At 37.9% G+C, this 27,673-nt stretch overlaps 8 protein-coding genes across 22 annotated transcripts; 3 read left to right on the top strand and 5 right to left on the bottom strand.

Moving 5' to 3' along the window:
• Positions 1–64: 64 nt before the first annotated feature.
• On the top strand, positions 65–13,025 carry Zmynd8 (Zinc finger MYND-type containing 8). 13 transcript variants are annotated; one of them, XM_076541877.1, is made up of 15 exons: positions 65–200; positions 395–698; positions 800–914; positions 1,413–1,862; positions 1,939–2,257; positions 2,338–2,533; positions 2,606–4,708; positions 4,804–5,231; positions 5,819–9,616; positions 9,690–10,014; positions 10,131–10,372; positions 10,451–11,020; positions 11,177–11,360; positions 11,621–12,216; positions 12,331–13,025. In XM_076541877.1, the coding sequence occupies exons 4-9, from the start codon at positions 1,441–1,443 to the stop codon at positions 5,942–5,944; spliced, it is 3,594 nt and encodes a 1,197-aa protein (XP_076397992.1). In that variant the 5' UTR covers positions 65–200; positions 395–698; positions 800–914; positions 1,413–1,440; the 3' UTR covers positions 5,945–9,616; positions 9,690–10,014; positions 10,131–10,372; positions 10,451–11,020; positions 11,177–11,360; positions 11,621–12,216; positions 12,331–13,025. The 13 variants fall into 13 exon arrangements, with proteins under 13 accessions (XP_076397992.1, XP_076397988.1, XP_076397998.1 ...); XM_076541873.1 differs by having other exon boundaries at positions 11,177–11,985; positions 12,062–12,216; XM_076541883.1 differs by having other exon boundaries at positions 2,338–2,518; positions 4,864–5,231; positions 11,177–12,216.
• On the bottom strand, positions 7,156–8,746 carry RpS8 (ribosomal protein S8). Its single transcript, XM_003707512.3, has 5 exons — positions 8,613–8,746; positions 8,126–8,256; positions 7,666–7,917; positions 7,462–7,591; positions 7,156–7,282 (listed from the first exon to the last, which is right to left on the bottom strand). Exons 1-5 carry the CDS (start codon positions 8,614–8,616, stop codon positions 7,173–7,175), a joined length of 627 nt encoding a protein of 208 aa, XP_003707560.1. The 5' UTR covers positions 8,617–8,746; the 3' UTR covers positions 7,156–7,172.
• On the bottom strand, positions 12,167–13,102 carry LOC143266326 (uncharacterized). Its single transcript, XM_076541928.1, has one exon. The coding sequence runs from the start codon at positions 13,100–13,102 to the stop codon at positions 12,167–12,169; it is 936 nt and encodes a 311-aa protein (XP_076398043.1).
• A 503-nt stretch (positions 13,103–13,605) lies between these two features.
• LOC100875092 (N-alpha-acetyltransferase 30) lies at positions 13,606–16,377 on the top strand. Its single transcript, XM_076541921.1, has 3 exons — positions 13,606–14,139; positions 14,349–14,524; positions 14,794–16,377. Exons 1-3 carry the CDS (start codon positions 13,866–13,868, stop codon positions 15,109–15,111), a joined length of 768 nt encoding a protein of 255 aa, XP_076398036.1. The 5' UTR covers positions 13,606–13,865; the 3' UTR covers positions 15,112–16,377.
• Positions 16,378–16,921: 544 nt separating this feature from the next.
• LOC100881768 (prolactin-releasing peptide receptor) lies at positions 16,922–19,511 on the bottom strand. The gene is made up of 3 exons (XM_003707570.3): positions 18,480–19,511; positions 17,831–18,062; positions 16,922–17,117 (listed from the first exon to the last, which is right to left on the bottom strand). The coding sequence occupies exons 1-2, from the start codon at positions 19,509–19,511 to the stop codon at positions 17,841–17,843; spliced, it is 1,254 nt and encodes a 417-aa protein (XP_003707618.1). The 3' UTR covers positions 16,922–17,117; positions 17,831–17,840.
• Positions 19,512–20,686: 1,175 nt separating this feature from the next.
• Atg101 (autophagy-related protein 101) lies at positions 20,687–24,699 on the bottom strand. Its single transcript, XM_012295445.2, has 3 exons — positions 24,286–24,699; positions 23,815–23,969; positions 20,687–23,338 (listed from the first exon to the last, which is right to left on the bottom strand). Exon 3 carries the CDS (start codon positions 23,328–23,330, stop codon positions 22,674–22,676), a length of 657 nt encoding a protein of 218 aa, XP_012150835.1. The 5' UTR covers positions 23,331–23,338; positions 23,815–23,969; positions 24,286–24,699; the 3' UTR covers positions 20,687–22,673.
• Positions 24,700–24,885: 186 nt separating this feature from the next.
• LOC105663821 (uncharacterized) lies at positions 24,886–26,467 on the top strand. The gene is made up of 2 exons (XM_012295447.2): positions 24,886–25,196; positions 25,317–26,467. The coding sequence occupies exons 1-2, from the start codon at positions 25,070–25,072 to the stop codon at positions 25,691–25,693; spliced, it is 504 nt and encodes a 167-aa protein (XP_012150837.1). The 5' UTR covers positions 24,886–25,069; the 3' UTR covers positions 25,694–26,467.
• Positions 25,896–27,578, bottom strand: LOC100881661 (epimerase family protein SDR39U1). 3 transcript variants are annotated; one of them, XM_003707569.3, is made up of 6 exons: positions 27,295–27,570; positions 27,092–27,198; positions 26,749–27,019; positions 26,395–26,660; positions 26,217–26,330; positions 25,896–26,139 (listed from the first exon to the last, which is right to left on the bottom strand). In XM_003707569.3, the coding sequence occupies exons 1-6, from the start codon at positions 27,317–27,319 to the stop codon at positions 26,014–26,016; spliced, it is 909 nt and encodes a 302-aa protein (XP_003707617.1). In that variant the 5' UTR covers positions 27,320–27,570; the 3' UTR covers positions 25,896–26,013. The 3 variants fall into 3 exon arrangements, with proteins under 3 accessions (XP_003707617.1, XP_012150839.1, XP_076398034.1); XM_012295449.2 differs by having other exon boundaries at positions 27,092–27,233; positions 27,295–27,567; XM_076541919.1 differs by lacking the exon at positions 26,217–26,330 and having other exon boundaries at positions 27,295–27,578.
• Positions 27,579–27,673: the final 95 nt, after the last annotated feature.

Below are 27,673 nucleotides of genomic sequence, written 5' to 3'. Positions count from 1 at the left end.
GAAAGTTCTCGGTTATTAATTTGAATTTATTTGTCAAACAATAACTTGTGCAGAAAAACGTACAGAGGGAAGCACATTACTGTGTATTTGCATAACCTGCGTATTTTGTAGTATAACGTATATAACCTAATATAAGGACGATAACGTAATGTTTCGCGTTATTATTGGTTGTTTATTCGGTGAACTTAAAAAGAAACATGGTGAGATTCAATGTTAAAAGTTTCGAGTATTATTAATTTATATTTTTATCATCGTATCCGCACTTGGCAAATACAAAATATTTGAACGCATTTTAAATACACGTTACATGTGTCGATGTATATAAATATATATTTATTTATGTGTATCACTTTGATAATAATGTTTAAATTTATTTTTATTGAAATTATTATAGAACAGATTCGCATCGAAATGTCCAACGTTAAATCATTTCAAACATTTTGGTTTGAATCGATCTCTCGTGAAATACATAACCTCTTTTAATAAAAAAAGAAAATAAAATGTCATCCTTATCGAATGACGGTTGTGTTCAAATATGAACAAGTAATTAAATAAATATGCTTATGTATATATATGCATATAAGCGATATTAAATTTATAACAGTATTTCGTTTATTTGTATATAATAAGTTAAAAAAGACGCGTACATGCATATACGTGTTTGCGAGAAGGATTACACACGCGTTATGCGCTAATAGGTATGTATTAAATTATGGAACTTATTATGTTGTAGCGATTAAAAATGTAAAAGTTAAAAAGAATCGATAAACATTATTTATGATAATTTGTAAACTTTAAGCACCACGTGTTTTGTTGACTGAAAATACTACCGAAAGATGGAGATACAAGCGGGAAGAAGATTGGTAAGTAGGAGGGGGAAGGAATGCTCACGCTTTTGATGCAATGTCGTGTTGGTAAGTGATATATCTCGTTTATCCATGTTGTTTTAGATTTGTATTGAAGTGATTTTGCTTTACCCGTAGAATAAATTAGAAAAACAATAGAAATTATAGAAACTTTTCAAAAAGCTTGTATCCTTCATCTTTTAGTTTCATGTATGAATACCATAGATAGAAATTGTTTTGCCTCTCTTCTGTACTAGAGGTAGATATAGCTTTAAACTTTTTTTTCCTATAGATTTTGTTATTATATGCTGCTTCATATTGTTAATAATTAATATTTAACACAATGATAATACAACAATAGCATTTGTTGTCTTTATTTAATGTAGCTTCTTCTATTTTGTGTTGAACAAGATAGGATTATAATAGCCCTCTTATTCCATTATTCTTATAATTTTTTATTCGCTGCACAGGCTTATTTCAATTGAAAGATTTTATCTCTTGATCGTTTCTACATTGTCTTGTAGATCAAAGCTACTAACCGAAATTTTTAATATTATGTTTAAATAGATAAACTAAACGTGTGCAATGAGTCAAAATGACATCGATAGAAATCCAAAAAAATTTTGCAGACTCTAAATGTCTGCAAAATTCAGCTACATCCGAAGCAAAGGAAGAACATTCGCGGTTATCGGATACACAAGATCAACAACCTTCTAGCAACGTGTTAAATAAGAAGGAAAATGAAATTTTAATCGTAGATGCAGGAAGTACAATTAAAAGTACACCTGGCACGACAAACTGTGATCAGAAGAGTATCGAAGACGAGGAGGACGTGATTATTTTAGAAAATAGAAAGAAAGAAATGAAATCTGACAAAGATAAAATAGAACATGCACAGAACACGAATACAATGTCTCCTATAACGGAAAATGATTTTAAGATTAGTAAAAATAATAGTGCAAAAGAAATTATGGTGAAAGCTGGAAACAATCTTAAACGGAAAAGACGAAATTTTGTGTAAGTACAGACAGCATTTAATTATAAGTCGTAATTATAAATATAATTATTTCGCGGTTAATTTATTGTTTTTCAGTGCACAAGAAATAGACCCGGTGGTAGAGGAGAACAGTCCTAGAAGTAAACGAAAAAAGAAAAGCACGAACGATAGGTTTTGTTGGCGATGTCACAAAGAATCCGTAGAAGCACATTGCAGTGCTTGTCCTCGATCGTGGCATCGCAGATGTATAGGGATGCAGCAGTCGATTATCCAGAATTGGATATGCGGAGAATGTGCAGCTATTTTGAAAGCGGAGAATGCAGAAACACGTTCTACGGCTATGGCACAATTATCGGTTGATCAATTGTGTTTGTTATTAAAGCACGTAGTCGAAAGAATGAGAGAATATCCAGGTGTATGTATTAATTTTTCATTCGTATTTACGAATCGTGTTCGTTTTACACCGACAATTGTATTTAAGTTATTTTCTCGCAGTCGGAACCATTTTGGAAACCAGTAGAAGCTTCGGAAGCTCCAAATTATCTAGACTACGTGGTTAAACCAATGGACTTGAGCCTTTTGGAGTCTAATGTTCGGGGTAAACTCTACGGCAGTACAGATGCGTTTATGGCGGACGCCAAATGGATACAACACAATTGTATCGTGTTCAACACATGTATGTACGCGTATTGTAAGTTAAATTAAATCGCACGAATAGATGAACCATTAATAATGATATGTTTCATTGAAATAATTTGAACAGGCGGTGGTGTGTACGCTGATACGTCTAAATTAACGAATGCCGCGAAACAGATAATCAAATTGGCACGTCAAGAAGTATCGGAAATCGAAGCGTGTCCCGATTGTTACGCTCACGGAAGAAACCTACCGAGACCGCAGCCTTCGTGGTTCATCGAACCTTGTCGTCGTCCTCATCCACTCGTATGGGCGAAATTGAAAGGTTTTCCATTTTGGCCAGCAAAAGCTATGCCTCGAATGAACTCTCAAGGTTTCGTGGACGTACGTTTTTTCGGTGAGCACGATCGTGCCTGGGTTTCACCGCGAGATTTATATTTATATTCGGAGGATCCTCCAGTTCCGTTACCACGAAAAAGAAAATTAGATATGGAGGAATGTGTTCGGGAAATTACTCGTCACTGTCGGAAACTCGAACTGGTGTTTGGTCAGTTTAAATTTGCGCCACCTAAAGTGCAGTACAATCCGCACGATCCAACGCAAATAAAATTAATGTTACCAAACTATGACCCTCTTCGTTCCAACAGCTATGTATCCGCGCAATTTTTGATTCCGAAGAAGAAACAATTTTTCAAGAAACGATTACACGCGAAATCTAAAGCACAAAGTGACTCGGAGAAAGCAGACACTTCTGATATTGAACGTAAGATTTTAATCAGTGACCTTGACCGAAGTACCGAACAAACGAAAAATAAACTACAAGAATCGAATAAATGTAGCAACGTCGAACCGGTCGCGCTTACTAATCACGAATCGAAAACACCTCCGAATGCGAATCACTCGGCAAAGAAAGACAATAAAGAACAGGTAGAAATTGGAAAGGACCAGGGAACTAACATAAAAACGACCAATAAGAATAGAGAGAACGTGAAACCAAGCACGAGTAAAGTTAATGAGAACGATGAAACGAGCGGAAGTGGCACGACTACACGAAATTCGAACGAATCAAGGGAAACAACGTTCGAACAGAATAACAACTCTGAAAAGATAGAGGTGACGAAGGATAACGCGAAGAACGTAGAGAATCTATCGAAACAACTTGTAACGTCGTCGTCGTCTTCGTCATCCTCGTCGTCGTCGTCATCAACAACATCATCATCGTCGTCGTCATCGTTGTCCTCCTCCTCCTCCTCTTTGTCCTCGTCGCCGTTAAACAAGCATCCGACGAACGATGATGACGTCCGAACGATCAAACAGGAATCTCTTTTAAAAACAAATGTTAACAACAAAGGAGACACTGGTCAAAGCCCGTTAAATTCGTTGAGAAATAATTTGAAGACTACTAAAAGTATGGTGAAAGTTTATAAGCCGAAAACTAGAATAGTCGATAAAATGAATGCCGAGAAGGCCCTGAGATCTCTGGAAAACGAAGAAAAACAGAAAGCGACGGAAACGATAGAATTAATGAGCGGAGCTAAAGAAGATAATTCGACGTCGCTAAATGATATCACGATAAAGTCGAACAATAACGATACGATACCTAAGGAGAAGTCTGTAGGAAACGATACCGATCGCGTTAACGGAACGGTTTCTTCCACGGATCGATCAGCCGATGCATTGGATTTCGTCGTAAACAATGATATGCCAAACATCGTTAGAAAACCTGTCGATAATAATAACTCACAGATGGTCGAAAAGGAAAAAAACGGCGATGTATCGGCGTCTCGTCAGCCTTCGAAAGGTTCGCCGCAAACGTCCCATCAGAGAAAAGAAAGCAAAGCTAGAAAGTCATTTCCCAACAAGGCCCGTAATGTTCCGCAACTTATTTCGCACGCATCGGTCAACGCGTTGCCAAATTCGATCGATTCCGTGATATATAATGTCCCTGTTACGTCGAACCGGGCCGAAAATGCGATCGAATATCAAATGTTACCGCCAGAAGCAGGGCCTATAAGTGCTCGTTTGTATCATGGTGCTCAAGACTTGGCTAAAAGAATGGCTCGGTTAATGGAGGAGGCGTACAAAGAAGCGGCTCAAGAAAATAGCAGTCAGAGTTGCGAGATCGCTGTGTCCGAAAATCATCAAGCGACCGTACACTTCTTACGATTGCAAATAGAGCGTATGAGATGGGAACATCAACAACAATTAGCCGAATTAAGACACAACACTGGTACGTTACTTTGTATACAGATTACGCGTATAATATGACTCGATCCTTGTTTCGAATTACATCAATTACAGTTTTTACGCTATACCCAAACTTAGACGAACAGACAGAGACATTGCATACCTATACAGGAGAACGATGTTCGTTATCCATTTCAGATAGAGTATTAAGAGAGATGAAGGCAGGTCTAGAAGCTGAACGATTACGCGCTATCGAAGAAACTCGTCGAGATGCTGAAGAAGAGAAACTACGATGTATCGAAGAAATTAAACGTAAACAATGGTGCGCGATGTGTGGTCGAGAAGCATTGTTTTATTGTTGTTGGAACACGGCATACTGCGATTATCCCTGTCAGCAATCGCATTGGCCAATGCATATGAGAACATGCGCTCAGAAACCTTCGTTTACTACTATCGTTACCAGTTCCGCCTCGAATTCGAATCAACAGCAACAACAACAACAACAACCACCACCGCCACCACCACCACCACAACAACAACAACAGCAGGTGATGCCCAGACTTATGGTAAATACACAGCATGCGACATCAGACATATGGAGGGCCTAGAGGACACATCGGTGTAAGTCCCTGAAACCGAAGCCACGACTTTAATAAATTATAAATACATGTTCCTCTAAGTTCTAGCAATAACCCATTATATTTTTATTACACGGTTCTTCGTGTCTTGCGTTTTTTTGCGAAAGCATTATCGTCACACGGCGTTAAAACGAAACAGTACTTTATACATGCATTTTTTTGTATCGTAAAGAGAAAAAAAAAAATAAAGAATATTTATTCAAGGAGTAACGTTCACTCCAATAATTATACTTTATACGGAAACAACTAATTTTATCTTGTAATCCATGCATATTATACACGTAACACTTTATTCGATGATACGTCTTTTATTCGTGATAGAATTTAGCGATACATGCACATTACCTTTTAACTTACACTGAGTATGCCTTTGGTCCCTTCATACTGCTTCTGCGTTTTCGACGATTTCACTAATGGTATATAGGGCGAACGAAAAAGAAGTTATTATGTAAATAAAAATGTTTTGCATAATTACCACAATATAATGTTCAAAACATTTCGTGTATATTTTTCAGAATCATAATATCACAGTAAGCAGCTCTGTTGGCAAGATATACGCGTTGTCACATAACAAACTGAATGAGATATCGGAATCTTTATCTTTGTCTTGCTCTAAAGAAGATAATGGGACTTCGTCATAGCGTATCACGTATTAGGTGGAAAATTTTTTTATAGAAAACATTTCGTATAGGTTGATAAACTTTTTCAGAATTAAAAGCAGACGCGAAGAACAAGAGATCAATAATAGTTGGGCGTCATCTTGCATAAATACGAAGGATTGTTAACGATATTCAGAATGAATGTACACAAGAATGTATCGTAACGACGTTGCGATCGTATGTTTATAGTCATGTGCAAGTTAGGTTTCTCTCGGTTGCAGAGAGAGGGAAAGAGAAATGTATAAACTATGATGTCTTCTACTATGCATTTCTTTTCAACTGCTATGTAGAAAATTACTTATCAACTTACTCTTCTAAGTATGAAGGGGAAAAATATATATATATATATATATATATATATATATAGAAGAGTAAAATAATAAGTAAGCGTTGAAAGAACTCTTGCATGATTGAGGGAAGCTTTTGTACTTGCATACGAATGTACTTCATACTCCGATGCGACAATGTACAAATGAAACACGAATGTTTCTGCAACGATTATTAGATTCTACTAATATTGCTATTATTATTATTATTATTATGTTGAAAATTGTTCCACTTTCATATTGATAATGTATATAAATATTATACAATTTGTATATTACGTTGAGTAAATTTTGTATGTTTTAAAAAAACATACGATGTACTTACGTAATACGTTTCTCGTGTACTAAGTTTCATTTTTTGTCCGATTAAACAACATATAAACAACGGATATGTATCTGTTGTTGACGTATCACATTTTTTTAATGTTTAGTACTGAACTCGTACCGCTTGTTTACGACATCATACGTTTATATCCTCGTGTGCAGATGTGTATGTATAATACTCAGAGTCATATACTGTACACCTTGTACAACTAATTATTCATTAGTTGGGAAAAATGTTGTTATTTCGCGTTTATTTAGCTTTTCAGTTTTTAATCTTTTTCTTAATTGAAATCCATCTAAAAATTCTTTCGTGACAGTATCGAATACGTTTAACCGGTACTGACACACGAATTTGTTTATTATATAAAAAAAAAGACTGTACGTGTGCGTGTGTGTAACTCACGTGTATGAATGACCGAACGAGTTTTGAAATTTAAAAGTTATAGTACTGTTCAAGTAGTGACGTCAAACTGGCCTTTGAAAGCTTCGAATCTTCAATTTCGGAACTATTATGGAATGCAAAAAGAAAAAGAAACTATCGGCCAACTTTGATCATACGTTTATTTAGCTTTTTTACTTTTAATTTTCCTCATATAGAATTCTAATTCTTTTCCTTCGAGTATATAACCATCTGCTCGTCCGCACTGTCCAGGCCTACTTGCTATGCAAGCTGAAATATAAAGTTATTCTTGTAAATGATTCGAATTCGTGTTAAAAATTTTCTACATTCTATTCCTATCTGCTGTTTCAATGTACGAAATATTGAAGGTAGAAGAACGTCGAACGGTAAAATAACAAAGAATACGAAACCGAGATGGGCATACAAGTGCATAAAACGCTGCTTCTTACCAAGGACACGACCCGTAGCGAACTGTTCTTCCAAAGCAGGTTCAACTTTGGCAAATCGTTGTCTTGCTTTGTATTTAGCTTCTACTTTCTTTGACCGTTTTTTGTTCAAAACCTCTTCCTCGGCTTCAGTCTACGCATGTATAATTCTTCATTAAAATGTTTAGTTTCCAGTAATATCGAACCCTTACGAATTTAATTTCTCACCAACTTAGCACCTCTTTTACGTCCCAATGGTAAAACGTAATGGCTTTCGTACCACTGTCTAAACGGCGTTGCGTCGATGGTAACGATTGCATTTTTTACCAAGGTCTTAGTTCTCACCAGTTCGTTATTAGACGCATTATAGACAACGTCGATAATACGTGTCTTCCTGGTAGTACATTCTGATCCCCACGAGAAGTTCCCTGTATCCAAGCGAAGAGCTCTGTACTTTTTGTTACCGCCTCTCGTGCGTACCTAGTTTATGCAGAGACAGAAAGCTTCAAGTCTGTTTAAATATTTTACGCGTCGAAAAAATATACGATAATTAATTATGCTCAGTACGCTGTGAGATATTTGTCAACACGACATTCAGAGTAGGTAAAGGTAGTCATCATTTTATGAATAATGTTTCGGGAATATATGACAATGCGTATGTCTAAGATGACGAAGGCAACAACAATACCGTGTGAATACGCTGAGCTCCAAGTTTAGTATTTGCAGCCGGACGTCCTAACTCGAATTTCCTCTTTTTACGAAGAGGCTTTCTTTTGCCACCAGTGGCTCGCCTTTTATGCCAATGATCACGAGAAATACCTATAATGAATTCGTTTTAGCTTGTACATCCAGACATTATCTTTTGAAATAATTACATTGAGAAAACTTGTATAAAATGGCTAAAAAAAATACTATGCTCTTTCAACTATTTGTTAAATGTGTCGCTTATATAAGTAGACAATAAAGAATTGTAAATACTACGAAGCAAACGCGAAACCAACGAAATGTCATTTGAACATTAGAAATTCATCATAATTTATCAGTGTAACGTATATTTAATGAAAAAAATCTAGGAATATTGTAAACCAACGATGATTAAGAGTTGGCAATTTTTAATTGGAAAATGTGGATCGGAAGCGATGAATGCGATATTCGGAAATAATAAACTAACTCACCCATCGTGACTAAAGTGGCTAAACGTGTACACGGGTAGCAACGGATAGGATAGGCTAGGTGTTAAAGATGGCGTTAAACCACAGATGTAGAAATAAATGACGCTAACGAGAGGCTCTCGTCCATAGAAAACGATCTATAGAGAATGCGTCTCTATATTTAAAATTAGTTAATAGATTAAAACTTCAAAAATAACTGATTTATTGATATTGATTTTGAAATGCGTGTTGCTGAATTTAAATTTGATTAAGGAATGAATAGCGAACGTTTTTCTTTTTAAAATATACAATTGAACAATAAAATTGAATGTCAAATATAAATAGAAATCTTCTTTATCGATGGCTTGAAAATGAAATCCTTCTTGATCGACGATGACTCTGATGATCACCACAATACTCCCCCCCGAGTGACGAGGTCGTCACGAAACTGACACGCTTCTTCTTCGCTGGAGGATAAGTCCGTAATTGAAATGAACCTTGAGGTTGAACTGATCCTGGAATGGGTGTGGGTTCTGGAGTGGGTGGGTGACTCTGCTCAGAGTGTCGAAACAAGCCTGTTGCAGAATCTGAGGAAATAAACTTGGAATCGTTGTGATTAGAAATTAAAAATGCAGGCTTCAATCTATCAACAGAAACATTAACAACGCGACCTTCAATATCGACTGAAAAATAATTATTGTCGACCGATCGAGCCGTCACCGGAAATGGACCTCGGTAAGGTGGCTCTAACGGACGTCGGACAGAATCATCTCGAACAAAAACGTGCGAACAGTTTTGCAAATCTTGATGAACGAATATTCGAGATTTAGTGTGATGCGAAGCTGGACAAGGTCGCAACTTTTGCATGTGCTCTCTGAATCTCTCAAGAAAAACTTGTGATGGAGGTGCATCTAAATCTGTATAAAGAAATTCTCCAGGAATTCTAAGTGTTGTTCCGTAAACAAGCTCTGCTGCTGAAGCTTTAAGATCTTCCTTATAAGCAGTTCGAAGGCCAAGAAGAACTGTAGGTAAAACATCAATCCAATTATTAGTTCCATGACACATGATCGAAGTTTTTAAAGATCGATGCCAACGTTCCAGAATTCCATTCGTTTGAGGATGATAAGCAGTAGATCTCGTCTTCTTGCATCCAGCTAAATTGGTTAAAGCCTTGAAAAACGCTGATTCAAATTGATTGCCTTGATCTGTTGTAACTATACCAGGACTACCAAAACGACAAATCCAATGTCGGTAGAAAGCTGTGGCTACCGAATCTGCTGTTGCTTCTTTTAAAGGTATAGCTTCAGGCCAACGAGAATATCTATCAATCATAGTCAAAATATATTGAAAACCTTGAGATGGAGGAAGAGGACCAACCAAATCTAAATGCACATGATAAAATCTTTCATCAGGAACAGGAATGACTGTAGGTTGACGCTTCGTATGTCGATTGACTTTAGCAAGTTGACAAGATAAACAAGTCTTAACACGATTAGTGATATCTTTCTTCATATGTGACCAAACAAACTTTTTTCCAATTAGCTGGCAAGTTGCTTTAGCACCAGGATGAGATAAATTATGAACCATATTGAAAATCCTTGAACGAAGAGAAACAGGAACATAAGGTCTAGCAATTCCTGTTGAAATGTCACAGAAAATAGTAGTGTCAGAATTATCCATTCGCAATTGTCGAAGTTGAAGTGACGTAGAAGACTGAAGAAGTTGCTGCAATTCAGGATCTTCCTGCTGTCTTTCAGCTAATTCTTGAGTATCAACGATAACTGGTAAGTTAATTTCCTCCAAACGAGAAAAGGCATCTGCCACAATATTGCTGCTACCTGATACATGTTCAATATTTGTAGAAAACTGCGCCACGAAATCAAGTTGACGTTGTTGTCGAGGAGATGCTTTATCAGAACGTTTGTTGAAAGCATAAATAAGTGGTTTATGATCAGTGAGAATCTTGAAATGACGACCTTCAAGAAAATGTCGAAAGTGCCTTATAGCATCATATATTGCCAATAATTCTCGGTCATAAGCGCTGTATCTAAGTTCCGACCCGTGCAGTTTTCGAGAAAAGAACCCAAGAGGTTGCCAATGACCATCATCAAATTGTTCAAGAACAGCTCCAATTGCAATATCAGAGGCATCAGTGCGTAATTTTAGCGATGCATTAGGACGAGGATGAACCAATAATGTTGCTGACGCCAAACTGCTTTTGCATTGCTCAAAAGCATGTTCAGCTTCAGGAGTCCATTGAATAGCAGTTTTGTCACCTTTTTTGCTATTAACTAAATAAGAACAAAGAGGAGCTTGAACATGTGCTGCATCCTTAACGAAACGACGGTAAAAATTAATAACTCCAAGAAAACGACGTAACTCTGCAACCGTTGAAGGTCTCGGATAATCTTGAATAGCCTTTACTCTGTCAGGTAAAGGTGTAATTCCAGAAGTGTTAACTTTATAGCCTAGATAAGTGACTTCTGTCTTTCCAAAAACACTTTTTGCAACATTGATTGTAATTCCAAAATCTTTAAGACGTTTAAATAAAATATGAAGATGTTCTTCATGTTCTTTAAAACTTTTAGACGCAACAAGTATATCATCCAAGTAACAATAAACAAAATCTAAACCTCGAAGAACAAAATCCATAAATCTTTGAAAAGTTTGAGCTGCATTTCTAAGACCAAAAGGCATCACAACAAATTCAAAAAGACCAAATGGCGTTGTAACAGCAGTCTTCGGAATATCCTCTTCAGCAACCGGAATTTGGTAATAGGCTTTAACTAAATCAATTGTCGTAAATATCTTTTTTCCGTAAAGGCTAGCAGCAAAGTCCTGAATATGTGGTATAGGATAATTATCTGGAACTGTAACTGAATTCAGCCTACGATAATCACCACAAGGTCTCCAATCGCCTGTTTTTTTCGGGACCATATGTAAAGGACTTGCCCATTGGCTGCTAGATGGACGACAAATTCCTTGTTCAATCATTGCGTCAAACTCAGCTTTGGCTACCTTAAATTTGTCAGGTGGAAGACGTCGCGGACGTTCGACAGTTGGAGGACCTCGTGTAATTATATGATGTCGAACCTGATGAGCTGAATTAACACTTATACGTCTTGGTCTAGTAACTTCTGGATATTGTGAAAGAATTTGAGCAAATGGGTTATCTTTTTCGACCGAAGAGAGATTTGCTGCAGTTTCTGTTGGAATACCTGGTGATGTTAGCTGTGTCAAACCATCACGCAAACATCGATGCTTAAGATCAATAAGAAGTCCGAAATGTCTTAAGAAATCTGCACCAAGAATTGGACGTTGAACATCAGCAACACAAAACTGCCACTTAAAAACTCGCCTAAGACCAAGATCTACCGTTTTTGTTAAAATGCCATAAGTATTGATAATAGAATTATTTGCAGCATATAATTTGTAATCATTTTGATGAAACGGCCCTTTGCATGCTGATCTAGGTAAGACTGAAACATCAGCACCAGAGTCCACAAGAAATCGCGTTCCGCTGGTACGATCTGTGACAAAAAGACGGCTTTTCGCATTTGAACCATCGCCAACCATCTTTACTGACGATGGCTTGTGTAGTTTTCCTCTTCCTGACCAAAATTACAAGGTTGTTGACATTTTCTAGCTAATTTACCAAACTTCTTATGAAAGAAGCATACTTGTTGCAAATTATGATCGTTATTGGAATTATAATTATTAAAATTATTATAACGTCTTCTAGAATTTGATCGATGTCGATATTTGCTATGATGTCTAAATCTGTCTCTATTTCTGTTAACATCTACAGAAAGAGTTTCGACCAAACTTTTCAATTCTGCAACTTGTTTTGCAAGCGAATCTTTATCGACTAAATTTGAAATAGAATTAACAGGATCAACTGATGAGATATTATTTCCACGAGTCATTTCTATAATTTTATCAGCTTGCAGCGCTAATTTTGAGAGATCTGGTGTTTCGGAAATTGTCAAGATTGTTCTAATATTTGAGGGCATTTGTTCTAAAAATAGACTACGTAATACTGAGTCTGAACACTGACCTGAAGCAAGGTGTCTCATTTTTTGTAAGAAAACAGAAGGTTTTTCATCACCCAAATCATGACCATGCAAAAGCTTTCGTAGTCTTGACTCGTTGGTTTCTGCAAGAACACTAATAATCCTGTTCTTCAAAGCCTCGTACTTTCCAAAATCCGGCGGGGATTCCAAAATATCCGATACAATAGGTAGTACTGCTTGCTCCAAATTAAGAATAACATAGCGGAACCTCGAATCGTCATTTGTAATTCTTGACACAGCAAATGCTGCTTCGACTTGTTTAAACCAGAGGATTGGATTCTCCTTCCAGAAAGGAGGTAATTTAACTACGCGTGCAACTTCTATTGAATCTTGACCGTCTGAATTAAAATTTTGCTGCAAATTATTGCTTGTTGCTTGATTTGGTGATTCCTCAATATCAATTTGGGGTCTGCTTCTTTCCGGTTCCGGTGTGCGATACATTTTGAAAATTTTCCTCTTTAATTATAATTTCTTATGGCAGTTTAAAATATCACGTCGGGGTCACCAAAAATATAGAGAATGCGTCTCTATATTTAAAATTAGTTAATAGATTAAAACTTCAAAAATAACTGATTTATTGATATTGATTTTGAAATGCGTGTTGCTGAATTTAAATTTGATTAAGGAATGAATAGCGAACGTTTTTCTTTTTAAAATATACAATTGAACAATAAAATTGAATGTCAAATATAAATAGAAATCTTCTTTATCGATGGCTTGAAAATGAAATCCTTCTTGATCGACGATGACTCTGATGATCACCACAATAGGCAAACTCGGCTGCCCTCTATGAACGAGAACGAAAGATAACGTGTATTTCCATGAAGATACTTTTCGAATAAAACGTTGAACTTTCGTGAAAACAATCAGTCACGAGACGATTGTTCTCTACGATTCTTACAAAATCGTTGTTCGTGTTTGATTTCTAGCAGTCATTAGAGAAAATTCAATATGGTGTCCATCGTTGGGAGGTATACGTCGGATTTCTGTATTTTCAGATAAAATTTACGTCAGAAATCGCACGATTTACCGTAATTATGAAAATTCGATTGAAAAGTGTACGTAACGCATAAAAGTTGTAATGTCGCGGTAGTCGATCGTAGAAAAAAGTGTAAAACGTATTACCTCCGAAATTCGTTAGCTAAACTATATATTTTAATAAAGTGAAACTAAAGTATCTTGGAAATTGGAAAAGTCGAAAGAGATGGAAACGATTAAAGCGGAGAGTATTACGGACGGAAACGAATGCGAGATCGAAGAAGGTAGCATCAAAGATAAGAGTGAAAATTCCGTAATAGATATTACCAGTCTAGACTTTAAATCTCGGCTTTGTTTGAAAACAACCGAAACTTATGGAGATGCACATACGAACGGAATATCTCGAGTGAACGGTGTTTGTAATTCACCCGAAAGAACTGCCAGTACCACCGATCTTCCAGAATCACAAAATATGGAACCTAGTCATTTAAATCAACACGGTACAAAAAAAAATGTAACATTACAACATAGCGCTTCAAGTATATATAATCTATTTTGTTTAGAAAACATTAATTCGTTAGAGGTAAATTGCATAAAACGTTAATTCTATATATTATTTAATCGCGAGAAGCAACAGGGTAGTAAAGATAGACGAACAATGTTTTAACAAACGTATCGTTATAGTTTCTTTCTCCTTGTACGTATTTAGATAAAGCAGATTCGTCGCCTCTGGGAAACAAGGACGACAACATCCGATACGTTAGTTACACGAGCGAATTGCAAATGCCTGATATAATGAAATTAATTCAGAAGGACCTAAGCGAACCCTACTCTATTTACACTTATAGATATTTTATCCATAACTGGCCAAAATTATGCTTCCTGGTAGGTATACTTAAAAAATTGTCGAGTATATCGAACGAACGTTAGAGCAAATATATCGGTATACTTTAGTTTATTACGCGCGAAAGAACGCGCGCGTGTGCATGCCTTTACGGGAATGCGAGCACGAGAGGGGGAGAAGGGTGAGAGAGAAAGTTTGCAAGTTTCGAAATGAACGTGGAATAAAAAAGAAATGTTGGTCAGCTTTGGTTGGAATCGTTTGTCTTGCAGGTGTAGAATTTACAGAAAACTCTTGCTTTTTGTTCGTCAAGGCGATGCACGGAGACGAGTGCGTTGGTGCCATCGTCTGCAAGCTGGACATCCATAGAAAGGTGATAAAACGTGGATACATCGCTATGTTAGCGGTCGACGTAAAATATCGAAAGCGGAAGATCGGATCGAATCTGGTGAGAAGGGCGATCCAAGCAATGGTAGAAGACAACGCGGACGAAGTAGTTTTAGAAACTGAAATCACCAATCGACCAGCGCTGCGTTTATACGAAAATCTTGGTTTCGTGCGCGACAAGCGATTATTTCGGTATTACTTGAACGGTGTAGATGCTCTTCGATTAAAACTATGGCTCAGATGAAATTGACAGAAGACGATACGAAAAGATTTGAAATAAATGTGTAACGTCGAAAAGAAAGGAGAGATCACTGTTTCTGTAACGTAACGTAAAGAAATATTTGACGTTAATGCCAAAGGGATTGTCCGTTGTATGCGCAGAAAACGAATAAATTACTTTGTACGCCCGCATGTAATTCACCGATACAGAGAGTTAAACAATTAGTTTGTCGTCGACATGTTTGTCAAATATAGAAAGACGTTAAAATAAAATGAAAACGTTAGCAGGGTATAATTTGTGGTTCTAGTAGCGATAATTGATCGTCGTACGCATATACATCCCCTATGTAGATACATACGTACACGTATACGTATAGGTCTGTGTATGTATCTAGGTAGATATTCCGTCTGGCATTAACGTATAGGTTTATCGAAATAGAATAAAAGTACACACAGCTTAAGGGTATAAGAGCGAGAAAAACGAGTAAGAAAATGTTTCGAGAACGTTCGGTTGGTTCGCGAGCGAGTCGCGTAATTCGATAGGAAGCTCGGCGAAAGAGATCCGGTGCGAACGAAGTTTCTCGATAATTTCGAGGAAATCGTTGAAATGTCCGATCAATTAGTTTAGTAGATTCGAAACGTGTACTATTCGGAACTGGAAAGATTGCCGATGGGACGGCACAGGGACAAGAGGGGATACTTCGTTCGCGCCGGCCGAGTCTCTCGAGCGATACGAGTTTATCTAGGCGGTAGACGGAACCGTTTGAAAAAATGAGAGACGTAATGCGGTTGCGCCGAGAAGAGAGAGAACTCGCGTTCCTTCCGCGCGCGCGCGCGCGCGTGCAATCTTTACAGCTCCGAATAGTACGCGTGACGAAATACAAATGGATTACAGGCGAACTTGTTGCATCGAATGTATCGTGATCTTTATCTGCCGTGGATATCGATCGAACGTACTATAAGAGGGAAGATTTCACGGGATCGACTAGACGAAACATTATCGAGTACCGAACGAAATACGGTAGAATGGTACGCGTAGCAGGTGCAATGATAAGAAACGCGTAACCGAACGAGGAATCGAAGGGAAAGAAACTGCTGGTTGACGGTTTGCCAAACAATATCGAACGTTCGAAGGAAAGTATGTATTTCACGATCGAGGCGACGCGATCATTGTTATTATCCACCGTGTTATTTCACGTATCCTTTGTATAAAATAAATTCGAGGCGCGAATTACGATGTAACTATTGAAAAGTGTAAAAATGTTAATAAAAACACGTAAATGTTTGTACAGTTGGCGATTGATCGTTATTGTTAGCGTAGGAGCGATAAGGGATTCTGTTCTGTAAATTGATCGGTCGGATGCCGCAACGACATCGATTCGATCGTGAACCGTAACGAACTGGTTTCGTTGGCGGAAACTCGATTAATTCGAATAGTCACCGTTCAATAACCTCGGACGATTTCATCCTATTCGATTCTCCTCTTCTTTCCCTGGCAAATTAGCCGTCTAGCCAGCCATCAGCCACTCGGTAACTCCTCGTGCCGAGATGTACTCGGATTACCGCGCACCATTTCCCTGGATAACGAGGAGTTATCGCGGAATTGAAATCGGAGACGAACGAAAGGGGAGAACGCGTTCTTCTCGAGAGTGGTCGAAACGGCTATCGAGTTCCTTATCTAAAAATCTCGCAGCAAGAATTTTCGCGCGTAAATGTACCGTGTGCATAGTGCGCGCAACAACGAAACGAAGCATCGATCTATCTTGTCGGTTATCGATTATGTTTACATACTCCTTCTGCAGGTTTCTCGGTGTCGTGTTTAATTTCGTTGGAAATTTGTGGTAAGAAAATCTTTATTTTTTCCTCGCCATACGAATACACCAGTTCAATTTCGTTCGATTCTGTTCCACTCGATTTCGGGTTGATTTGGCTCGACTCGGCGCCGCGGGGATTGCACGATCGATCCAAGTTGCGTCGCAACGTTCGAGAGTGGCAGGGGAGCACAAGTTTCCATGGAAAACACGACTGTTTCTGCAACAGGAGAAAAAAATACGCATTAGAGTGGAGACCGTAGATAATTGGTAGTCTCCGAGGAAAGATTCTATTCGCGTACTCGCGAAAAGCAAATTATTCGTAAAAGACCATTCGATCGTGCATACGGCGAAGAAGTGTTCTGTTCCGCGAGCCAAAACTAAATAAAACGTGCGTTGCTCGTTCAAATATATCCTATCTAAATATATATATTTCCTGACCGGAAATACATAGATACGTGGAAGGTGTACGTATCGCTAAGACACGGCTAAAGATATTCGATCGAATACGCAGGAGAAAAAGAGAAGAATTCGATTTAACTAGGTGGCCAGTTGGAATAACTCGAACTAATCGAACTAATCCATAATCTTGCTAAACCTTGGAATTAAAGAACGAGGTAAGAGTGGCCTCGGTGTTAGCTGTAAGCGACTCTGGTTCTCGTTCGCGCGGTATCCATCGACATCGACCGACCGATAAGGTAATCGGCTTCGAACAGGACACTCTCTCGCGTTATTCCGATCGATAAAACATCCGTCTGGTCGTGATTCATCGGTACGCGGTACACGGTAGACGTACTCGTTGGGCGTAACGCGTAAACAACACCGTTTCTTTTCGGATGGATCCAAGTCGCCTCGTAAACAGAGAACGAAAAGAAAGGATAATAATCGTACGATTAAAGTATCGCTATTAAAGTATCGTGACAATTCACTTACGACGTTCGAGTCAGAGAACTTGATCCTCGATGTTTCTCGACGCGTTGGTGGTGGTCGGTTCGAGAAGGATCAACTCGTAGCCCTCCGGAGCCGAAACTCTGATTCGAGTTTGACTCGGTAACATGGACTCCTGAAGCGTGTTGTTTCCGTTGCGTGCTTTGTCGCGTTGGAATTCCTCTTCGATGGCCGTTGGACCGCGATTGTCGGACGTTTTTGGAAAACACGGAAGCACCTTCGAAACAATTCGAAAACGATAAAAGAGAACAGCTTTCCCACCGATTCTTCGGCAGCGTATCGATTTGAATTTGGTTTACTTTCGTCTCGATAACGGTTTTCGCGAACGTGTCCGCGAGAAAAGGAAATTTTACGAGAATCAACAAACTTTTCCGCGTAATCGTAACGAGCTCGAAGACGAGATCTTTAAGCAGGGGAAACGCGTAAACGTTGGCAACGATCGCGCCGCGTGGTCGTTTAACGATCGTTCGAAGGAATCGAAAATGACAGAGAGGAGAGGAGAGGAGAGGAGAGGAGAGCAAAGGAAAGGAACGGTACGCGGACGAACGAGCGAGCGAGCAAGCGAGCGATAAGAAAAAGACAAAACGTGAAAGAAAGGCGAAAAAGTGAAGAAAATAAAAAGTAAAGTTCGTACTTGCTTGAACTCTTTGCGAAAGTTGTCGTTGAGCCAAGCGTAAAGGAAAGGGTTGTAACAGGTGCTGCTCATTGCGAGGCAGTGCGCCATGAAGAAACAAAGCCTGTAATAGGACCAATCGTTGGCCCAAGAATAAAAGTCGTCGATAACGTTGACTACGTTCAGCGGTAACCACGAAACACCGAACACGGTGACCATGGCTATCAACATTCGGTTCGTTCGTTTCTTTCTCTCTCTATCGGCTCGTTCCCTTTCGCCGGTTTGAGTGCCGGGTTTCGATCTGGCTCGATCGTTCAACTTGATCGAGACGCGAGCATAGCAGAACACGATGACGAAGAAGGGCAACGCGAATTGCAGTATCGCGGTGACGGAGCTAAACGCTTTACGAAATCGTTCGTTCGGCCAATGTTCCTCGCAATAAATCTCCGTTCTTGTTTTCGCGCTTGTTCCCGAGTCCGAATCCGATTCCGATCCCATTTCTATTTCCGTTCCCGGCTCCTCCAGACGCATGTACAATCCGTACGGCAGAGTAACCGTCAACGCGATTATCCAGATACCGCAGATTACCGATAAGCAAACCTCGATCCGGGTGCGAGGATGGAACGGATAGACAATCACCAGGAATCGATCGATCGCGATGCTGGTCAACGTGAACGTGCTCACGTATACGCTGACGCCCTGAGCGTACGGTACCAAGTGACAAAGGGTTCGGCCGAATATCCAACCGCCGAGGAAGGTGTAGAGAGGCGTAAACGGGACCGCTAGCGCGCACAACAACACGTCGCTCAGAGCCAAATTGGTGATGAACAGATTCGTCACGGTTTGCATACGACGATTCCGCGCGACCACGAAGCACACCAGCGCGTTACCGAACACGCCCACCACGAATATGTTACCGTAAAACGCGTAAAAGATCAATTGCACCGTGCCGTTCGAAGTCGCGTCCTTTTCGCTCGACGGATCCTTCCAACGATTCACCCCCGACCAAATCGGTCTCGAGCTATCGTTGTACGCGCCGCTCGCGTTATTCATTTTTCCTAGCCCTCTTTTCTCTCTTTTTTCTTTTTCTTCTCTTTTTTTGTCTTTTAGATATTACGTCCGCGATCGGACGATGCCTTTCCTTCGATTCCGATCAGAGATCTCCTTGCTCTTTCTTCGCCGCCGACGAGCGATCGGTGCGTTTCTCTCTCATTCGGGTTCCTCTTAATTTCCCTCGAAATCTTGTATCCTCGTGAAACCGCGAATCGACATGTATCTCGTTCAACGATACGCTCAAGATCGAATACATACGATCTACGTAGAGTACCGTCCTTGTCCAACTTCTTTATGCACGTGCCACGTGTCACCAACAAATAGATGGATTCCTCTTCCGGTTCATTCAAATTTAAATGCTTTCATCTTAAAAATAGTCAAATCTACCGTTTCTCCTGGTCATCCGAATAACGCGTTTCACCTCGAAATAGAACGATGCGTCCCATGAACGCCCGAACAGCCGATCTCACGATTCTCGTAAACTTCGTCACGATTCCCGGATAAACCGATCTCTTCGATATAGTTAGATCGAACGTTTTTTTTCTTTTCCTTTTTTCTTTTTATCAATCGCTAAATTCGTGCACGTACAAACACGAAATTGCTGTCCACCGATTAAATGTTAAGAATAACGAGAAATCAACGAGATTCGCGGGATTAAATCGAAACTATTCTTTCTTCTCGGCTTCCTCTTCGTACAACGGCCTTCTTCGATTTTCCTTTTCTCCCCTTACGAGTAGTACACTTACGAGCGCACTTTGTTCTCGACGGAAAACGCGTGACGCGAGATGAGGCGACGCGACGCGAGACGACGCTGCGGGTTTCGACGAAACGCTTTCGACGACTGACGATAGAAAATTGCTACTGGTCAAGTTAAGCTTAAACCGAAGAGCCGCCGTTTTCTCGCGCAGGCGTTCGTCGTCGCGGCTTCATCGCGATCGCATCCCTTTTTCGAATCCACGTCCACGACGCGAGCGTCGTTACGATCGAAGATCCGCTATCTGCATAATCCTTCGTCCTCTCTTATCGCTTGCGAACGAATACACCGCCCACGCGAGTGCCGCATTTTCTCTGCTCTAGTTTTTTCCCGCCATGCCCGACCATTGTCTCTTTCCTTCCGATTTTATTTCCATTCTCGTAACGAGAAGTTAGGTTTAAAAATTTATCAGTCAGCCACGTAAAAATATGAAAGAGTCGCTTTATTCAGAAATCTCGGAGTCTCTTCGAATTTCGAAGGTACATCTCGCAAAACGCTCTCGTTCGTTTCTTGCCCTTTTGCCATTTTCCATCCTACCCTTGTATCTACGCGAACGTTCATCTTCGTCTTTCTACTTTGCGCACGAAACGCTTTACGTGCTACGTCATTGTGTCTTGCCTTCGAATATACGGTGACGCGTGCGGTACACGTATCTTTCGATTAATGATCGGAAGAACGCGAACAAAAATCGGATAAAACGATCTACGTATAGGATGAAAATTTTCTAACAACTTTCGTGATTACGGTCGCGAACGTTTCGATTTCAACGAACGGATAAAAGTATCGATCTAAACGCATAACGGAAATTTATAACGGTTTTTGCTTCTCTTTTTTTCTCTCCTTTCATCTCAACTGAAACGATGCATCTCTCTCTTTCTCTCTCTCACACGCTCGCTCGCTCGCTCGTTAATTAATCATATTCGTATATACCTAATGTAATTGTTGAATCGATTGCCTCGATACATCCCATACGCATCTTGTGGGTTTTCGTGCAAAATTCCGTTATACTATATTGCCGAGACGAATATTGTTTCCTCAAAATGTCGTCGACGCGTGCCAATAAAATAAACGACTAAATTTAAAAACGATTCACTTTTGAACACGTTACGAGTGTAACCGTATCTTTCGATGTAAATTTTTCTCTAAAAGAACCGATACAAACATCAAAATATATTTGTTGATCGAACTCGTTCAATTATATACGCCTCCGAAAATACGTTACTCTAATTAGAACGCGCAGAATGCGTTCGATACCGTGGCCCCTAAAATTTGTTAAAATCAATAATACATTCGTTTTTAATATACAACGTATAATATTTACATGCGAAATCGCGTGAACGAAAAACATGAAAATACCAGCACTTGCACGTTTATTTACAATTTACAATAATGAGTCTAGGTTCCAGCCATATATTAAACACTTTTAAACCTAAATTTCATATTTTCGAAACAACGAAAAATCAATCATTTGCTTTCCTTCCTTTCTTCCTTCTCTTTCATTCTCCTTTTCGATATTAACGCTATATTATTATCTATTAAATTTCTTTTTTCAAAATAAATATGTATGTACGCCTGTGTGTTTGTATGTATATAATGCATGGATCTATATATGTACGTAGATAGGTACATACGTACGTATCGACTAACGATCAGGTATCCCCTCTTAATCGCGAAACAATTTCAAGGGGAAAAATAAAATGTCGGATAATTATTATGATGATCACGAGGTTACGCAACGCGTTTCTAGTTTGCTATTACTAGCAATATTTCGTGCGCGAATAACGCGACAAGAAAAGCATTCAAATATTTAATGTATAACTGATTACCTAGAAAACTGATGCGATGATAGATACATCTGAAATAGTATAGTATGTTTACAGAAGAAAAAAAGAAAAAAAGAAAATAAGTGCTACGCCACGATACCTTTGATACCTTTGTACTATAGAAATTTTTGCAAATATTTCGAGTCTATGCAACCGTGATGCGTGTCATTTTTTCTGACAAGTATTGTCAGCACAAAACTGGAATACACACTGGTCGGCGCTAACGTTTTTAACTTGTTCACGAGATACGGTTCTTTATCCGACACTTTCGTAGCAAGTATCAAATTTTCCATTCGGAAACCGCTTCCATGCGTCACAGTTTTAAAACTCTGTTTGCGCGCCAAATGCATCGAACGTAGCGTGATCGACGTCCGCGAATTAAAAGTAAATAAAATAAAACGAACGAAACGAAAGAAAATAAACTGACATACGACGGAATTACGATCTACTTAGAAGCGCAACATATTCGATACATAGCGAGCAAGAGTCTTCCGTTAGTAAACACAAAATTACAATGTTATTTATTTAAACGAACTTGCATTATAGATGCATTGCACTAAAAAGTCCCTGCAAAATAGTAAACGACTAAATAGATAATGTCTCTTTGATTAATTTCTTCATTGTATTGCCCATTGTGGTACTCGATGGGCTAGACGTTGTAAAAGATAATTTGAACAGATAAGGTTGTATATCGGGATACGACGTGTCGAAGATCAAGTCCAATTCAGCTTGATTTGGCATTTTCGGAAGATAATCGTGTCGATTCATTACTTCTGTTATGTACAGAATTTTATCCGTTAACAAGTCTCCGACTTTTTCCCTGCATATTTGTCGCTCGTGCTCCGTCGTTAATTTAATAAGCTCCAAACGTACTGTCCACACTTCCCACGGTATGCATTCTGGTTGAAAGGGCCAACGATTTTTCTTCTTCTGAAAGAATTCTAAGGATATTTGGCCAGAACCTGGACTATCGGTGGAACGTAAAGCCTCAGAAAAACCTGATATTTCACGTTTCAGAGTTTGATCCAGATGCACCGATGAACAACAGACATAGGTGAAGTCGATAAAGTCACAATCGACGTCTTGATATCCGACGGTACCTACTGAATAGCTACCTTCTTGTTTGTACTTGAATTTACCGAGGCTTCTATGAAAAAGAACACTGTGGAAAATACTTGCTACCGCTTCGTCTACTTGTCTGCCCTCCATACTTAACTCGAACAACTGAGTTCTGGCATTCATGGTGATTCCTATCGAATAACGTTTCAATATTATTCCATCAATGTTGTCAATTGAGCATGGCAAAAGTATACCTTTAATAGTAACAAAACTCGATAAAATAACAAACTAATTCGACGATAGAACAAGATAACGAAATAGTAAAACAATGAAACAACACAAAACCGACACGTTGCTTAAATTAACACCATTTTACGTTTACAAGGAGATCACGGTAAATTATTTGCGATAATGAAAATTACACCGATAACGAGAGTAAAAACAATAAATATTATGATTGGCATTAGTAGTACGCGTTAATCGATGAGCCATTATAAATCGTTACTATACAAAACACGAAATTGTATTAGAAATTTAAGTCCTCCTTATTTCTTTAGAATAAAGAGAAATTAAATTATACGGATTTTCAAAAGCTTGACATAAACGATAAATACGACTGAAAACAACTGATTAAGAAAAAACTGTAATTGTATCGAGTAAATCTAACCTCATGAAAACAGTGGTAGAAACGATGATTATCACTGGAGACTGGTTGCGATACTGGACGATATTTGGTCATCTTTTAGTCGTAGCAAATTATCCAGTATTCCGAAAATGCGATTAAATAATCGCTGAGTAACGTCATAGAAGTAAATCCATTGACTGTTTGAAAATTTTGAGAATGGAATATTCGACATGTACATGATTTATGTAAATACTTATATGTACACATACATATATATATGTATTGTGTATATATATATATATATATATGCACACATAGAAATAGATATATATATATATATATATGTACATTGTATATAGGATGCGAGTTCGCATCGAAATAAAATGGGGAATTATCATATATGAATTGTCGTTCCTTTGGACAAATAGTTTAATCTTTACTTATATATAAAGAAAATATTAAACGTTCGAAAACTAAGTGTTACACAGATCTTTAAATGCAATATTCACTTACTTCTTCGTCTTTCTGTCCAATTCACGATCGTGTTTGAATGAATTCGTCTTCTCTCGACGAATGGTCAATTCCGAATCACTGTCATCGGTATCGGACACGCGTGTCGTATTTTAGTGTCCGATTAATTCTTTCATAAAGAATTTCTTTTAGTTGTCTTTTCTTCGACCATCACGCAATCACCTCCGTTACTATCATCGCGTTGCTGCTACCACTTACCATTTACCACTGCCGCCACTATACGAATTCTATTGTCGTTTCAACTTCTGATTCATTTTATTACTATTTCAAATATTTTCTTTTAATCGTTCATCGTTTTCTATTCATTGTAAAATCTATCTTCGTGAAATCTCTATTTCTCGTAGAAAATTATTTTGTTGGATCCGAATCAACTATCATTCTTATTTTCTCTTTCGTCAATAAACAACAGCTGTTCTTCTAGCAAACGCCATTTTACATTAGACATACTCTTCTATCGCGTTTTATGGATGCTCCAATTTTGTCGCACCAACAGATTTTGTTAAAGCTATGTACGCACGTACTACAAATAATCTTAATGTATATATTTATACATTTAAATTGAAAATTTGTCTAATATTTGGATTAAATTTATTTTATTACAGCGTTATTGAGTTACCATTCGATGAATTTATTATTACCCGAATATAATATACATAAACGTAGTGCCAATTAGCTCTCGATGCGTAATTATTAGTGTCGTGTTATTCACGAATGACAATCGAAGAGCGAAGATTCAAATTTTTGTTACTAACATGAACTATTTCTCATGCGTACGAAATTTTATTGTGACGGTATGATTTTACTTACTTTAAAACCTCGAATTCTTATTTTAAACGAACGAAAAATTCACGTCTCTCGGAAGCCAGGATTTACCGCGTGGATGTTATTCTGTTGTAAGATAATTTCTTCGAAATATATGAAAAATTTTCGTTTATCATTCGTACAGACATATTTTGCAATACTTTTAATTGCAAATTCAATGCTGTACATTACATATTATTTATGATTTTTAGTGTCAACAATTATTTTCACGGAAATATCTTGGCACTTGACACGCGATCTTCTTTATATGATTGGCTTACTTTTGGGACAAATTATGTTCATTTTGGATGGATTCGGAGAATGGCAAGACTTATTATTAGACAAAGATGAAAATAAAGCTACTATTAAGAGATATAATTGGATAGATAAATTGTATTTTAACGTAACGTACGATGTGTGCGTCTCGATGAAACTTAGCGACATAAGATACGTAGGTGCTACCGTAGAAATGGGCCTTTTTATCCTTAACAAAAATGGAAACACCAGATCTTTGAGTATGCAAGGTTTAACGAGAAAAGAATTGCAACTATTGAAAAAACGAATTAATTGTTTCCTCGATTCAAATTAATTAAGTCATTACTTTACTTATTAACTCGATCGATAAAATTTTATTAAATCTCTTATCTTTGAATTTGTAAGAGACAATAGCAATAGTATTGTATCGATTTAGGAAACTATGAATCAAATAACGATATAGTTTCGAACATATCGAACAAGCAGAAAGTGAAAAGACGTCGAAAGTAACAAAAATTGAAAAATTAGTCAATATACACATTTAAATAACTAATATTTTATGTAAATATTTGTATGTACAAAGTAAAAGCATGCCTTAACTTCATAATATATATATAAATATATATATATATATATTCTACTTCGACAGTTTATTCACCGCTGTTTCCCAATTGTTTTACCAAGTATTTCAGCACAAGCAGAATTAATATCAGGAAATTGGTACTGAAAACCTAATTCTTTGACACGTTTTGGTACAACTTTTTGTCCTTCCAACATAATCTGAAATGAAATTAGTATAATTTTAAAAAATTTCACGAAAAATGATGGAAAATTATATTTAGATTTATTTTACTAACTTTTGCTCGCTCTTTATGGAAAAGAATATTTAAAGCAACATTTGGTACAGGAATAAAGGCTGGTCTTCGCATAGTAGATGCAAACACTTTAGTAAATTCTTTATTTGTTATAATCTGTCGATAAAATCGCCGATTTATATAGTATTTACTTAAAACAATTTTCATTTCGATCAATTACCTGTGGAGCAACGCCGTTCAATATACCATGTACATTTTTGTTTTCGAGCGAAAATAAAAACATATTGACCAGATCCGTGACATGTATCCAAGGCATGTATTGATTTCCATTACCGATAGGACCACCCAAACCAACGAAAAATGGTAAATATATCTGCTTAATCATGCCACCCTGCTTTCCTAATACGACTCCTGATCTAATCGTCGTTTGCCTAATATCACTATCTTTCGGAAGTTGCGCCGCTGCTTCCCAATCATGACAAAGTTCTGTCAAATGAAAAAATAATTTCTTATGGAAATAACTTTGAAATATAAGACCGGTTTGAAATATCTGATTAATAAGGTAATAACTCACTGGACAAGAAATCATACTGTTCACATTTACTTTCTTCCGTGTATTCTGTATCGTTTGGTGGGTAATAAGCTACCCCAGAGATGGTTACAAAAGCATCCGCTTTAGTATTTACCAAAGCTTCGGCTAACAACTTGGTTGTCTTCACCCGACTGTTTATAACATTTTGTTTAAATCCCTCGGACCATCGTTGTTTCGGATCAAGTACATTTTGACCAGCAACGTTAATTACGGCGGTTGTGTTTTCAGGTAAACCGTAGCATTCCAAATCGTGCTACGAATTTGACATGACATTTCGGTATTGCCGAGCATTCAATACAGGAACACAGAAGTCAGTTTTCCTCACCCATGATATTCGATTCGGTCCAGGCATGCGAGATATACACGTATACGAAACACCTTTACCTGCTAGTGAATTAATAATCTGCGTTCCGATAAAGCCGGTACCGCCACCTGAGGCAATTATATAACCTCATGGGTGACAAAACCTAATATTTTGAAAATTAATTTTTAAAAATCATAGAATTTTTAATAAAAAAACAAACTTGCCTATAACCACATGTTTCAGAGCCATGTTATCGACGAAATAAACGATACTCTTATTAATGCACTATAATCATTAAGCAATTAACAGTTCTAAATAATCACTGTTTGCTTTTGACAATATCTTTTTCTTTTCTTTTACGCCCTTATATTTCTGTTGCTTTCATCGAAAGATCGATTAATAAAATATCAATGCAATCAATTGAAAAACAACGAAAACCTTTCGTATCATGATATAGCTATCTTTAACAGGGTGAAAACAGCGTTGCGCATATTGCACTGTTGCACTACGTTTGCACAGTGTATGCAACTTTGTACGCATACGCTCTAATCGTAAACGTGATGCGCATGCTTACGATACTTTTTGATATCGTACAGATATCGA

This window comes from Megachile rotundata, unplaced genomic scaffold (genome assembly GCF_050947335.1).
Source record: "Megachile rotundata isolate GNS110a unplaced genomic scaffold, iyMegRotu1 scaffold0229, whole genome shotgun sequence".
Classification (NCBI taxonomy): Eukaryota; Metazoa; Arthropoda; class Insecta; order Hymenoptera; family Megachilidae; genus Megachile; species Megachile rotundata.
This window is presented reverse-complemented; position numbering and strand designations above follow the sequence as displayed.

Bases quoted from the DNA above. Each gene is read 5' to 3' on its own strand.
- Zmynd8 (XM_076541874.1), top strand. From the start codon at position 1,441: ATGACATCGATAGAAATCCAAAAAAATTTTGCAGACTCTAAATGTCTG. The intron at 1,863-1,938 runs GTAAGTACAGAC...ATTGTTTTTCAG, and splicing joins CGGAAAAGACGAAATTTTGT to TGCACAAGAAATAGACCCGG. The intron at 2,534-2,605 runs GTAAGTTAAATT...TAATTTGAACAG, and splicing joins CACATGTATGTACGCGTATT to GCGGTGGTGTGTACGCTGAT.
- RpS8 (XM_003707512.3), bottom strand. The intron at 7,918-8,125 runs GTATTGTTGTTG...TGCATAAACTAG, and splicing joins GAGCTCAGCGTATTCACACG to GTACGCACGAGAGGCGGTAA. The intron at 7,592-7,665 runs GTGAGAAATTAA...ATACATGCGTAG, and splicing joins GTAAAAGAGGTGCTAAGTTG to ACTGAAGCCGAGGAAGAGGT.
- LOC143266326 (XM_076541928.1), bottom strand. From the start codon at position 13,102: ATGTATCGCACACCGGAACCGGAAAGAAGCAGACCCCAAATTGATATT.
- LOC100875092 (XM_076541921.1), top strand. From the start codon at position 13,866: ATGGAAACGATTAAAGCGGAGAGTATTACGGACGGAAACGAATGCGAG. The intron at 14,140-14,348 runs GTACAAAAAAAA...GTACGTATTTAG, and splicing joins TAGTCATTTAAATCAACACG to ATAAAGCAGATTCGTCGCCT. The intron at 14,525-14,793 runs GTAGGTATACTT...TTGTTCGTCAAG, and splicing joins GGCCAAAATTATGCTTCCTG to GCGATGCACGGAGACGAGTG.
- LOC100881768 (XM_003707570.3), bottom strand. From the start codon at position 19,511: ATGAATAACGCGAGCGGCGCGTACAACGATAGCTCGAGACCGATTTGG. The intron at 18,063-18,479 runs GTACGAACTTTA...ATTGTTTCGAAG, and splicing joins TTCGCAAAGAGTTCAAGCAA to GTGCTTCCGTGTTTTCCAAA.
- Atg101 (XM_012295445.2), bottom strand. From the start codon at position 23,330: ATGAATGCCAGAACTCAGTTGTTCGAGTTAAGTATGGAGGGCAGACAA.
- LOC105663821 (XM_012295447.2), top strand. From the start codon at position 25,070: ATGCGTACGAAATTTTATTGTGACGGTATGATTTTACTTACTTTAAAA. The intron at 25,197-25,316 runs GTAAGATAATTT...TATGATTTTTAG, and splicing joins CGCGTGGATGTTATTCTGTT to TGTCAACAATTATTTTCACG.
- LOC100881661 (XM_003707569.3), bottom strand. From the start codon at position 27,319: ATGGCTCTGAAACATGTGGTTATAG. The intron at 26,661-26,748 runs GTGAGTTATTAC...TTCATTTGACAG, and splicing joins ACAGTATGATTTCTTGTCCA to AACTTTGTCATGATTGGGAA. The intron at 26,140-26,216 runs GTTAGTAAAATA...ATTTCATTTCAG, and splicing joins TCCATAAAGAGCGAGCAAAA to ATTATGTTGGAAGGACAAAA.